Source organism: Ceratotherium simum, chromosome 19, assembly GCF_057802395.1.
Source record: "Ceratotherium simum simum isolate JZ-2026a chromosome 19, ASM5780239v1, whole genome shotgun sequence".
Classification (NCBI taxonomy): domain Eukaryota; kingdom Metazoa; phylum Chordata; class Mammalia; order Perissodactyla; family Rhinocerotidae; genus Ceratotherium; species Ceratotherium simum.
Genome location: NC_141918.1, coordinates 43,404,022 through 43,418,420, shown reverse-complemented (window position 1 = coordinate 43,418,420; position 14,399 = coordinate 43,404,022). Strand labels below are relative to the sequence as shown.

Here is a 14,399-nt window from a genome sequence, read left to right as displayed (position 1 = left end):
CGCCCGGGGCCCGAACCTGGGCCGCCAGTAGCGGAGCGTGCGCACTTAACCGCTAAGCCACAGGGCCGGCCCCGGGCCGGCCCCCAGAGGTTCATTTAATGCGCTGCACTAAGGCATTAACTTGACAACTGGTACCCTCTAGACTATAAGTTCCATGAGCAAGGACTTCATCAGTTTCTCTCCTTACTGTGAATGCAACCTGCACCACAGAGTCTGTTACAGAGGAGGATCTCGATGTCTTAACTTCTATCAAATATATAGTTTCCATACTGAAAGAAGTTCAGTATTAAGCATTCAAAATGAAGAGTAATAATCCCATGAAGAAAGAAACTCTTAACAGAAAATGTATTTTAAAATTCTCATAAAGTTAAATCTATTATATAAATGTTGAGGTATATCCTAATAATATTCAATAAGTACACAGTATAGTTCTTCAGACAGCACAAAGTACACAAAGTACAAGCATTTGCCATAATGTTCTATTAAAACACACACACACACACACACACACACAATCTTTTAAATCCTTATGTTCCTTGATTTAAAAAAAAAGTTGTTAGAGGGTACAGGGATTTTAATGAAACAGTTTAAGTAACAGTGCACTATTCAACCTGGTTTTTAGTTCCTAGTTTGCTTTTATCATGCACTACAGACATCACAATTGATGGATGATGAATGCCGGCTCCATAAGGAGAACAATTCCTCAATAAAACAAGTCAGGCAGAAATAATTTCCGATTAAGATTTTTTTTGGTATTTAATTGCCCCAAATGTACTGTTATTTTAGTCCAGATTTTTTTTCTCTCTTATATAAAACAACAGGGTTATTTATGCAGAATCGTAACTGTTAATGAATTGATGTTTCAACTGCAATAGAGGGAGATGTCTGTCATTAACTCATCGTACATCTCAGCAGTCTGCACACAGCCTACACTGTCTTCGCAATAAATAACTTTTTTTTCATAAAACCCAGTAATTTAAATTTAATTTTCCACGTATCATTTATTCATTTATTATGCACTTACAATATGGTGCTATATCTTCGTGTTTAAGAGGCTAGATTTTGGACAGAAGTGGATTCCAATTCCAGTTCTGCTATTTACCAGCTCTGTGACCACAGGGAGGCTATTTAAACTTTCTAAGATTTTGTTCCCTTATCTGTAACATGGGGAAAATAACATCTATATAATACAGATGTATTGAGGATCAAATGCAATAATATAGGCATAAACCCCTGTTGGTTTTTTTTTGTGTGTGTGTGAGGAAGATCAGCCCTGAGCTAACATCCATGCTAATCCTCCTCTTTTTGCTGAGGAAGACCGGCTCTGAGCTAACATCTATTGCCAATCCTCCTCCTTTTTTTTTTCTCCCCCATAGCCCCAGTAGATAGTTGTATGTCATAGTTGCACATCATTCTAGTTGCTGCATGTGGGACACGGCCCCAGCATGGCCAGAGAAGCGGTGCGTCAGTGCGCGCCCAGGATCCGAACCCAGGCCGCCAGTAGCGGAGCGCCTGCACTTAACCGCTAAGCCACCGGGCCGGCCCTAAACCCCTGTTGATAGCAAACAGTAGCGGTTAAGGAAATGACTTATGGAATACTATTGCCTGTGTTCCAGTATTAGTATTGCTACTTTGTAGCTATGTGACATGTGGAAGTTACTTACCTTCTCTGTATCTGGGTCTCTTCGTCAATAAGATGGGGATGGTACTACCTTATTAGTTGTTTAGAGAAGCAAAGGAGTCAATATTTACAAAGCATTAGATAGGGTTTGGCATGTAGTAATAATAGATGTCGAATATTATTCCATAAAATTGAAGCTAATATTACTATAACAATATTAGTATTGCGGTTCGTGCAACAGTCGTGTGCCAGGCGCTATCCTAGGTACCAGAGATACAAGGTAAAAGTTACTCGCTCAGTTTAAGGCATCCACAATCTAGTGAACTTTGTATCTTTTCACATGACTATGCTATCCCTCTACAAATCTACACAGGGGAGACAAAGTCTTTTTCCTACACATCTAGCTAAATTCACGAAAGGAAGAATTATCTACAACGCTTTGGTGAAGGAAGGATTTTTTTTTCCTCTCAATCTAAGGATAATATAAAACCATAAAAAGAAAACACAAGAGAGGAGAGCAGGGTGGAACCTAGGAACAATTTTCTCCCATCCTTGATGGTGAATTGCCATTCCTTGACATACAGAAGATGAAAATCAAGTGAAACAACTTTCTTGATCTCATTTTTGGGAAGTTTTCAAATAGAACCATAAAAGTTTCAGATGATACATAACCTACACCAAACAAAGAATGTCTGAAATTCTAATCAGCCCACAGCAGAAGCAAGAAACTCAGGGTTAGAGAGTTAGATGCGCTGTGAGCCAAGTCTGCAGGGGACAAAATGGCCTAATTAATTGAATAAGAAACTCAGCATCCAAAAAGACTTCAAAAGGTGGATAGACTGAGCCAAATCTAACAAGATGGTTTAATCAATTAAAATAATGTGCTTGGAGGAAAAAGCTAAATACAGAAATAGAGAATTATGAAGATACAGATCTATAATTAAAGAGACTTACTAGTTTTAGGGAGCTCAGTATGAGTCAGCAATGTGCTTTGGCTGCCTGAGGGAGAGAAACTGACAACAACAATGGCAGCAATCAAAGGAATCCAATGAGGTCTACACTGCAAAGCCAGAATTCTGGAACCTAAATGCAAGTAGTGATAGCATCAGATGTCAACTATTCATTTTTGAACACTGTTCTTAAAAGAGGCCACTGACAGATAGCAGAGCACCGCTTCATTCATTTAACTGGTACCTAGTGAGCACCCTCTGAATGCCAGGCCTTACTCCAGGCACTGGAGATTCAGAGGAGAACAGGATAGACAAAGCCACTAAAGTCTCCATGAAGCTTACATCTGGAGGGGCGGGGATATAAAATTAAATAAAATCAGTCATTTGACACACTGATAAGTGCTATGAAGAAAACAAAGGATTTGATAGGGAGTGAGTGGAATGAAGAGGGAGGAGAGCTGATTAAGACACACTGATTCATAATGACCAAAAGACCCTCTTGAGGACGTGACCTTTGATTGGCGCCAGCCATTGGAGGATGCAGGAAGACAGCATTCCAGGCAGAGAGGAAACAAATGTAAAGACCCTTAGATAGAACAAGGTGGAGAGGCTGAAGGAGAATAAAGAAGGATGTTGTGTCTGAAAGTTAGGGAAGGAGAGAAAAGGTAAATAAACTCAGAAGAGAGAAGTGGGCAGGATCAGACCACATAGCACCTTCCAAGCCCTGATACAGAATTGATTATATCCATTGTATAATCAGCTGTCATTAAAAATTTTAAAGCAGATCAGTGAAATGTCTGATTTACATTTTAGAACGGTCTTTTGGATTCCCATGTGGAGCGGGCCAAAGGATGGAGGCAAAGACTGCAGGCAGGAAATCTGGGGCGGAATGCAGGCGAGCAGAGTGCAGGTGATGGGAGTGGGGCTCAGGTTGTAGAGGATATGCAGAGAAATGTGCTCAGAGGAGGGGACCACATTAGTGAACATGTCACAGAAGGAGGGGTGAAGGAAATGAGCATTGTTAACTGACAAAGGAAAAGACTAGGGGACACCTATGACAGGTGTCTCCGAATCCTTATAGAGCTCAGTTCCAGAGTGACGGCGTTCTGTGTCATGGCGTCAAGGAAGGGTAGACAAGGTTTATGTCAAAAACATGAAAGACTCTACACTTCATGGATTGGAACCTTGTTCCATCACGTATAGAATATGTGACTTTAGGGATACAATATGTTTTTAACAGGTTGCCTTGAGGATGAAATTAACTAATGTCACAAAAAAAAGGGACCTAGTAAGGGCCTAACAGATGATAAGTACAAAGTAAATGGTAGATTGTAACAACTATTATTATTAGGATTATTATTTTTATTAGAAGAAAGTTATTTTTAGGCAGTTGGCTTTTAACTGCCTAAGACATTAGATAGAAAATATTTTTGGGAATTTGATGAAATATATGCCTTCTCTCCAGAAAAACACACAAAATACATACACATATTCACACACCATTGAATGTAACTTTTAGCACTCAACAGACCCCTTTTAGATCCCATCCATGAAACCCTTTGGTTAGGAGAGCACAGAACTCAAATTAAAAAGCCCTGTTTTAAAAGAAGGGAGTTGAGAAGCCCAAACTTGGTTTAAACTTAAGCTTGTTGATTAGTGGAGAAATTAAAGCTGGCGATATCTCTGGCCTTTCGGTTCTCTCCAAGGCATTGTGGAGAAGCCCGGGGAGGGGAAGACGTCATACACACCAACTACAAAAATAGCAACAGCAGCAGCAGCGAAAAAAGAGAGCAGCCTCAAAGAACAAGGGTGTTACTACATAAGCCAGAGATATGACGAAAAGACCACGAGCCTATCATCAGAGAAGGATGTGTGACAGTGTTTGGGATGACATTTGAGATGCCCTTGGAACCTCCCTGGGTTAGGTGAGGAGAGACTTGCAGGGGCTGTGGTTCCTATATTTCTGTGATGGAAATGAATCAAGAAATAATCTTTGTTGTCATTATCTAAATGAACCCTGGGCTGGTGCAGCCTGGGGAAGCCTGAGAATTAGATGTCTTCTGGTTTGCTACACAATGCAAATTCAGAGGCAGTTATGCATTTGCGCACATCTGCCAACTCCTCCACCCTCCATCACCAATAGACTGGGGCTGGACATACGTTTTATCCACATCGGATCCAAAACACCTGGGAAAGTGCCTATTACAGAGCATGTGTTCAATAAATATTGAAAGATTGATTGAAATTGATTGAAAGAAAACAGGAATAAAAATATCATGAGAGTCAAAGTAGGGAGTCAGACTCTGACTCAACAATGAACTTTATAAAGATTAAAGCTGTAGGGAAATAGAATGTTTTGCCCCAGGAATGGCTAGACCTTTAAACAGAAACTTGGCAGAGATACTGAAAAGAGAAAATAAGCTTTGAATGTAGTTTTTGAAGTGTGTGTGTGTGAGAGAGAGAGACGGAGTGTTTGCTATGGATCCCTTTCTTCAAATGAAATCTTACACAATAGTCTAATAAATTGCTTAGATAGGAGAGTCATTCTTATCACAGGGGAGATGATTAGTGTTGCCACCCCACCTGCTTGGCCTGAAGCATTCTACCAGAACTCCTAAGGTACACTTTGAGAAACCACTGGATTTGGTGACTTCCAAGGACCTCAATAGATTGTGAATGTGGGACATTGAGTTGAGGTTACCTCCAATGACTTTATCTTTGACTCAAAATTTCTATACATCCAATCATGGGGGCATGAAAGCCTTTAAAATCCCACCAAATGTCTACTTCAGAAAAATATAAAACCTACAGTTATATTTGGGGTGTCCCCACTCTGGCTCCATCCCACTTCCCAGCTACCTCCAGCATACCTCTTCATGGACTTGGGGGAGAGTTCCTTTTCTACTTCCTTCACAGGCATGCTGTAGGAGTCCACATTGTATTCACTGTCATCATCATACTCATGGTCCAGCAGTGTTCTCGCCCATGTCCCCATGTCATAAGGGGGCAGCATTCCTCCAAACTCAGAGGGCAGGATCTCGGGATGAATTAGTTGGTGTAGACTGTTCAGGTTGTTACCATGCAGAAATATCTACAAATGCAAGAAGAGGGGTAGGGGGAAACACACAGAGGAGAATAAATATCATCCAAGTGCTGGGAGGAGGGAGTAAGGATAGGAAGAGCAAAAACAAGAGTTTTCTATGTCTGTTAAAATGTTTAAGCCCCTCATCTGCTCTATGAAACAGGCAAGGCTGGTACTGTTATCCTAATATTTCATACAAAAATCCTGAGGCTCGAGATTTTAAGTAGTTTCTAGAAGGTCAGATAGTTATTGGGTTAAAGAGTTGGAACCAGAAATTTGGTTTCCTACTCCATAGTCGGAGACATGAGTGTGTGTGATCTGCATGTTGATCTGTACGTCATCCTTGTATTAGTTGTGCAAAGCTGATGATTTGCATAATGAATGCTGTTAAAACAGACCCTTCTCGGGGCCGCCCCGGTGGTGCAAGCGGTTAAGTGCATGCGCTCCGCTGCAGCGGCCTGGGGTTCGCCGGTTCAGATCCGGGGCGCGCACCGACGCACCGCTTGGCAAGCCATGCTGTGGCAGCGTCTCATATAAAGTGGAGGAAGATGGGCACGGATGTTAGCCCAGGGCCAGTCTTCCTCAGCAAAAAAAAGAGGAGGATTGGCAGATGTTAGCACAGGGCTATCTTCCTCACACACACACACACAAAAAACAAAATAAAAACAGACCCTTCTCATAAGGGACTCATCAACTCCAGCCCATCAAATAATCCAAGTTATTAAGCCCAAAAGCTGTCACCAGTATGGCTTTCTCTTCATCATCAATAAAATTAAGAATACTGTAACCACTAAATTACTGTTTTGTAATGCAAAGTGTGTGAGGTAAATAAAAGTACATTAGCAACATTATAATGTCAGGTTGAGTGAAGGTTCACGTCCCAAAAGACTTATGTTCTATAATGTTGCCAACATCTCTACTACAAAATTCCATGCTTATTGTTCAAATAAAGAATGGAATAACGGATTGAAAATGTAAAGCTGTATGTATTTATTAATTATTGGTATTGTTATCTACATAGAGCTTTTTAAAAAAACACTGGAGAATTATTCAAGCTGCATACTCAGGATTTGTTTCTCCATATATTGCTACCTCGTTCCTCTTCTTTCATTTCAATCTCAAAACTGCAGATCAGTCTTCTCTGATAAAGCATTGTTGTCATCTCATCTAAATTTATATATTATTTATTTAAGGATTATAGTATATAAGTGACAAAAATAATTTAATACTTCAGGTTCAAGATGAAAACACACTCATCTTTGTTTTCTGTACTTTTAGAATCCACTGAAGTAAATATATACGAAAACAAAGAAAGACTAGTCTATAACATCAAATAAAACGAGAGGGTGGCAGTCACTAATCAACAAGTAATTTCAATGAATTATGGAAGAGTAAAGTAGATGAGAACAGGCCACTGGCCAAAATTGGCAGAGCAAACATTATGCCTGAAGTACATAATGTGGAGCCTACAGAGATGGAAGATGTGCCACCTGCCCCAAAGTACATCAGGTTAATTGCAAACTTTACACTTTCCCACTCCTATTTGCAGAGTGCAACAGCCCAGGAAAACACACACACACACACACACACACACACACACATACCTTCCTAGGTTCTTAAAAGAAATGAATTCTCCTGGGAAAGTTAAGTTCTAGTATCTGAAACCCTTATTCTATCAGGTATATAGCCTTTATTTTATTAGCTGTTACTTCATGTAAGAAATCTTCTCTTTCAAGTCATGCAAGACTTATGGTAATAAATCCTTACAGAAGTAAATGTAATCCTAGCACACTACTTTCTCTCTCTTCACTAACACTCTGTTCCCTCCTCCCTCAACATCACTTTCAGCTTTGGGCTTGCTTCCCTTCACTGAAAAATTAGGGCAACCAGATGAGACCCACCCACCAGCATCTGTGTCCATATGCTTTGCCTTCGCTCCTAGTACAATGGAAGGATAAACTCTACAAAGGCCAACCTCTCCACCTGTGCACTAGAATTCATGTTGTCTCCTCTACTCAACTATATTTCCAAAGCAATTCTCTCTTGTCTCTCTCACATCATCAAATTTCCTCTTGCTGCTGGATCTTTTCCACCAGAGAACCAACATGCCAACTCTACTCTTTCCCTCCGCCCCGTACAGACATATAAAACCTCTCTGGGCCCTACTGCCACCTCCAGTTATTACTCTATTTCTCTCCTTCCCTTTATTGCAAAACTCACCAAAATAATTGGCTATACTCATCGTCCAAATACTCTTGCCCCATTTTTCCCGAATCCAATCCAAACAGGCTTTGCCTCCCACCATAGCATGAAAATAGCTCTTGTCAATATCCCTCTCATTGCTAAACTCATTGTCCAATTCTCAGTCCTCTTTTCTCTTGAACTCTCATCAGCACTGGATAGAGTAGATGACTCTCCGTGTTGAAACATTTTCTCCTAGGATCTCTTGGTTTTCTCCTACCTTCATAGATGCTTTTTTCAGTCTCCTATGCTGATTATTCCTCATTACCTCAGTATCTTAGTATCAGAGAGCTCCAGGATTTAGTTCTTGGATTTATTCTCTTCTCTAACTATACTCACTCTTTGGTGATCTCATTGACTGAAGGAGACTTAGTGCCTTTAAATATTGTCCATACACTGGAAATTTATATCTTGAATGCAGGCCTTTCCTTTGAACTCCATATTGGCTTTTCTACTCTCTACATCACATCTCCACTTACATGGTCAATAGGCACCTCAAATTTAACATGTACAAAATTGAAATCACAATTTTCTCTCCCAAATCAGCTCCTCCCTATTTTAAACATCAGTTAATGGTATGACTATGCTGCTAGCTTCTTGGGCCAAAACCTTCGACTCATCCTTAATTCCTCTCCTAATCTAAATTATCATGACATCCTTTTGGTGCCATCTTCAAAATGTATCCTGAATCCAAATATCTGACCAGCTCCACCCCTACAACCCTAACTCAGGCTACCGTCATCATTCCAACTGTATGACTGCATTAGCCTTTGAACTGCTCTCCCTACTTCCACTCCTGCCACCTACACTCTATTCTCAACACAGCAGCCAGAATGACCCTGTCCAAAAATCAGTCAGATTATGTTACTCTGCTCACAATTTCCCATCGGTTTCTCCCTTCTCTGAGAGTTAATCCTATCAGGCCCTCCATGAATGCCTTCTTTGAACACATCTCCCACTACTCACTCCCTGCTGAAACATGCCATTCACACATTTGTCTCAGGACGCTTGCAATGGATGTATCTTCTGCCTGGAGATTTCTGTCTTCCCCCATGATTTGTTCTCCTACATCCTGCAAGTCTTAGCTTGCGAGTCTCCATTCATGAAGGCCTTTCCTGGTGAGCCTTTGTAACACTGTAACCCTGCCCAACCTGGAAAACCCTGTCTGCTTTCCCTACATCATATTTCTTTACAGCATCTTTTACCTTCTAACATATATATTTTACTTAGTTACGTTATGCATACACTGCTTTGATGATTCATAAAATATAAAATAATCATTTCTCTAAATCCAAGATTTGTTGAAAAATATATATTACATGAGATTCTTTTTTAAAACTCTTAAATGTGCTTGCACCTCTAGACTGGGCAATAAGAATGCATTACAATTGCCCAACTATTAAATTTTTGATGTTAGATTTTTCTTTACCTCTGTGTAGTAACATCATTTATTGACGTTTTACCATATTCTTCTTCTTACATACTTTTTCTTCCTCCATTTCATGCAACAACTCTTGTCCTTGTGGGCTCCTCTGCCTCAGAGGACCTTAAATTCTAAGAATTAGCCTGAATGATACTTTCATTTTTTATTTTATTTTCCTAAATTGTGCCATTAAAGAGATTACGGTAGGTGGCCTTAGTGGAAAGGGGGAGGGTGGAATATTTTTGAGAATTAGCAAGGAGTAGAAGTGAGAATCCACCATATTGAGGAAGAAGTAGAAATTTGTGCCAACTAGCAGAGAAGCCTGCTTCCTGTCAGGTCTTGGGGAAAGGCAAGACCACATCCGTAGACCAGCTGCGGAGTGCACTGGGATAGCGGGTTGAAGCCTAGCCATTGGGTTCTAGCGTCAGCAAAGATGTTCTTTTTTGCAGATGACTTGGGAGCAGAAGGAGACCTTAATTCAAGGAACTAATGCTAGCTTGGACAATGAGGATGTCAGAAGTGGCCACGACAGATGGGAAGTTCAGCTCTACAGGAAAGATTCCAGATGCTGATGAGATTTTGAGAAGGGACCTGTATAACACCTAAGGCTGATGTTCCCATCAGCCCAGCATGTTGGATACTCAAAGTCAGACAATTTAATTTAAGAAAACGAAGAACTAAAAACGTTTCTTGTTTGTGAAAGAAGATTCACAACTACTCCTTAGGTTTTCTTTTACTCATTTTCAGAACATAGATCTAAAGCATCTGTAGTATACGGTAATTGAGTAATATTATGACGCTGAATCACTTGAAATACCAGTAAGGGGATATAATAGTTTTGCATTGTGCATTGATTATATAAGTAGAAATTAAAGATTTTTTACCCTATAATTATTTTCTCATCTGAAAATTTCCAAGTCATAGTTTTAATTAAAATGGTAAAGTTCAGATACCTCACTTTCTGCAGGAAAATGTTGGCCATGCCTTCTTCTAGGCATTTGTCAAAATTGTTAAATTCCATCAAATAACCCCCAAATCTGGAGCTTTCCTTCTTTTTTAGACTTGATTCTCTTCAATACTTTTCAACAAAGCAGAATCATGTTAAAATCATGTCAGAACAAGTCACCTCTGAACTCAGTCTTTCAAACGCTTCTCATTTCACTCTGACTGAAACCCTAGATCCTTGCAATGGTGTACCAGCCCGTATGTGATCTGGTCCATATTCCCACCTATCCAGTCCCCTACGACTCTACCCAATAGCTCATTCTGCTCCTACTTTTCTAGCTTCCTTGCTGTTTGTCAAATGCACCGGGTGTGTTTCTACCTCAGAACCTTTGCCTTTGCTGTTCCCTGTGCCTGGAACAGTTTTCCACGTAAATCCACAAATTCAGCTCTACCATCTCCTAGTTGTGATTTAGAGAAAATTGCTTAACCTTCTGTGCCTTATTTTCCCATCTATAAAAGGAGAAAAATAACAATGCTTACCTTAAAACCTTGTTGTAAGGATTAAATGAGTTAACATGTGTGTAGTACTTAGAATAGCATGTAGAAGAGAGTGAATACTACAAAAGCCTTCGCTATATAATTTGTGCTAAAAGCCCTAGCAGGTGTCTGGATCACCTGATCATCCCTTCACAAAACAAGGTTTGAAACTGTTATTTGTGAGGCACATCAATACATTTTTCTGAATTTTAAAATGTAAGTTAATTTGATTCTTGGTGGTAGAAACAATTCCTAATATAAATTATAATTATTTAAGGAATGCTTCCTCTAAAACTACTGGAACATTTTCAGCAAATTCATAAACAGAAAACTCTCTGTTCATTAATGTTTGATACAAATACATACTTAACAATTATTTCACTTTTAACCCACGATGAGTTTTCTATGGCACTGAAATACCTAAGGTGCCTTCTCATTCATTGAGAAACATGGAAAATTATCTTCCATATAGATTTAGAAGTAAGTATATTTTACTGTGGAACTAATCGTTTGAAAATTGGCCACAGCGTGGGTTGGTAAAAATAGCTCTAAACGTGGAGCTATTTGGATACAAATATTAGCTCTGCAGCTTCACAGCTGTGGCAATGAGTAACACGTTACTTATCCATCTTAAGACTTTCCTCCGCTCTGAAATAGGAGATAACGCTTACTTTCTTTACTAAGCTTACTTTGCAGAGCTGGTTTGCAGGAGATCATGAAATAAGGAGCATTAAAATGCATTTTAATCTATATGATTAACAACAATGATAAATGTATTCAGCATTTACCATGTGTCATGCACTATGCCAAATGCTTTATACAAATTATCACCTTATTCTCAGAAAGATGATTATTTTGTGGTATGTACTTTGAATATTCTCATTGTTAGATGAAACTGAATCTTAGAATTCAAGTAATTTGTAATTTAAAGAAATATTAAAATTTCTACACATTAGCTTTGGTTTTGAAATGTGTGATCGATCATGACAATCACTACAAAATTATATTTGATGTCACAAAATTCACTATATTCAATGCAATACATATTGTAATATAACTAACACCCATTTATCAACAAATAAAATTATAACTTTTGTCTAGAACTTGCTTGAAATTAAGTGTACCTATAACAATATAATAACGTGGCATAAGTTTTTTTTTTTTTACTTTTAAACTGGGGCTTTAATATATAATGAATATGCTAAAATCTTCTCCCCATTTGTGGGAAAGTAGAAAAGCTAGCTTTTAAATATGTCTTTCAAAGATAAACTGTTCAGAATTAATCACAAGGTCTTTACGAATTTTAAAATGTCTTGTATGTTGAATATTTAAATGCAGTATAGAAGCACATTTTACCATGGCCAATATTATACGCACAGCATGCATCATAATACATTGAATGGGGGAGGAGAAAGGATAAAAACAAAGCAACAAACAAATACCCTTTTCCGAGTCTTCTCCTTTAGGAAAGGCCGGATCACAGTATACAGGGCGTGGATGTACCATGGTTGATTGACAAAATGAATTCCTCCAAATCGTGCTGGAAAACTATCCTAGAGTAACATTGAGGGAAAAAAGAAACAAAACAAGCTTTAATATAATGAGAAGGTTTAAGGAAGGTCATATGGTATACAAATTTGTTATTCCACACACTTAAATGAGATTATGTATATAGTTAAGGAGAAGAAAAGAGGAAGAAACTTACCACATTAAACATCGTAACTTTCACACAGAAACTGAAGCAATACATAATAAAGCAAATCCTTCTCAAGAATAGGTTGTCGATAAGAATTTCAGCATTTTTAGGACTGCCATATTTTAAGCCTGCAAACTGCTAACAGTCATTACAGGCCAGGAAACAGAAATAAAAGACATTAGAGTTTTGTCAAATAATGAATCTATGTTAGATAAGCATTTGATTTAAATTATTTATATTTATATTAAAATGTATTTAAATTAAAATGTTTTATTGAATTTCAGTGTTGTCATCTACAATGTGAGCACTGTCATATAAAAACTTGCTTTACTCTCTTTATCTTATTATTTTATCAACTTTATTATAAACATTCTTCTTTCCTTAGTTCAACCATAAACAAAAAGGAAATGTGCTTAAGCAAAATAAAAACCTAGAGTTGTGGCGTAAGAAATTTGGAGATGCATTTTGCTAGGTTAAATAAAAGTCAAAATCGTCTGAGCTTGCCCCACAGGAGGAAAAAGGGGCTATTACAAAGCCAGCCTCCTTGTCAGCAAGAACGCACCAGGGTAGGGTTTGACCCTGGAGTGATGTAGAGAGCTGTTTCCTTGCTATCCACGACTAAGCAGGAGCATCCCAAGTCCACTCCATAATGTAAATAGGATCGTTAACCCAAATGAATTGTAACTTTTGACAGCGCACATGAGTATGCTATGGATTCCACATAAATGACCTGATTCTTGCTACTAGTTCAAAATTACACACTGAACTGACTACAGAAGTCTTCTTTAAAAAAACTATACTACTCAAAAAACTTGAGAGTGTCTCTCAAGTGGCATCATAATAATTGACATTCTTTTGGAGTCCACTTAGAGTATGAATAGGAACGAAAGAAAAGTAAAGGAATCAAAATAATTGTAGACGTACTTTTTATAATTTAAATTTTCTCTTGAACAAGATTCTCTGGTCAAAAACATGCATAGCATAACCCCATTAAAATATTTTGGCTTTTGGGGGAGCACATAAGAGCTTTAGTAATTAATTAGTGGTTTTGTATATTGATTTTCAGAGCTGATGAGCATTTCTTTGCAAAGTAATTTCTGTCTCTGAGAATAACACACCATAAAAAAGCAACAGTACTTAAAAATATAAATAAATTAGACTAGCTAAAAGTAAAAACGTCTTGGGGCCGGCCCAGTGGCCTAGTGGTTAAGTTCACACACTTCACTTTGGCGGCCCAGGGTTCACAGGTTTGGATCCCAGGCGTGGACCTACGCACTGCTTATCAAGCCATGCTGTAGCAGCGTCCCACATACAAAACAGAGGAAGATGGGCATGGATGTTAGCCCAGGTCCAATCTTCCTCTGCAAAAAGAGGAGGACTGGCAACAGATGTTAGCTCAGGGCTAATCTGCCTTACAAAAAAAGTCTCTTTTTATGTCAGTGTCTTACTTCTTTTATAAATATGTAATTTCCATTCTTCAAGAGGTTATTATAATAGAAATGAATCAGATAGAAATGCAAACAGTGTTTTTGTTACAACATTTTTCTACATAAAAAGAAGATAAATAATGTATATACAATAATGAGAGTGCCAAAATAATCACCCATGTGCCCTCCACTCGGCTTAAGAAATAGAACATGTGTGGTAACCTTGAAGTTCACTGTATTCATATTCTTTCATTCTCCCTCACATCGTTAAATTTCACAATATAATTCCCTTGCTTATATTTTATTTGATAAATATTATAAATATATACTTATTATATTTTATTTATTTTATATTTTATATAGTTTATTTTTATATTTTACATTTTTGCTATGTATATATGTATCCCTAAAATACACTGAGATTTTTAAGTACTTAAACTTTATAAAAATATCATTGTAGTGAGTGTACTGTTCTGT

The 14,399-nt window shown here is 38.2% G+C and overlaps 1 protein-coding gene and 1 long non-coding RNA gene across 2 annotated transcripts in view; both read right to left on the bottom strand.

The window, feature by feature from the left end:
- Window positions 1-14,399, bottom strand: part of LOC147914543 (uncharacterized) — a 487,630-nt gene that overhangs the window by 91,654 nt on the left and 381,577 nt on the right. The window lies entirely within an intron of this gene.
- CLVS2 (clavesin 2) overlaps window positions 1-14,399 on the bottom strand; it is a 66,262-nt gene that overhangs the window by 3,218 nt on the left and 48,645 nt on the right. The window contains exons 4-5 of the mRNA XM_087443756.1: window positions 12,242-12,352; window positions 5,442-5,662 (exon numbers count right to left, since the gene is read on the bottom strand). Of these exons, the coding sequence (XP_087299882.1) occupies window positions 5,442-5,662; window positions 12,242-12,352 (332 nt within the window). The remainder of the gene's footprint in view (window positions 1-5,441; window positions 5,663-12,241; window positions 12,353-14,399) is intronic.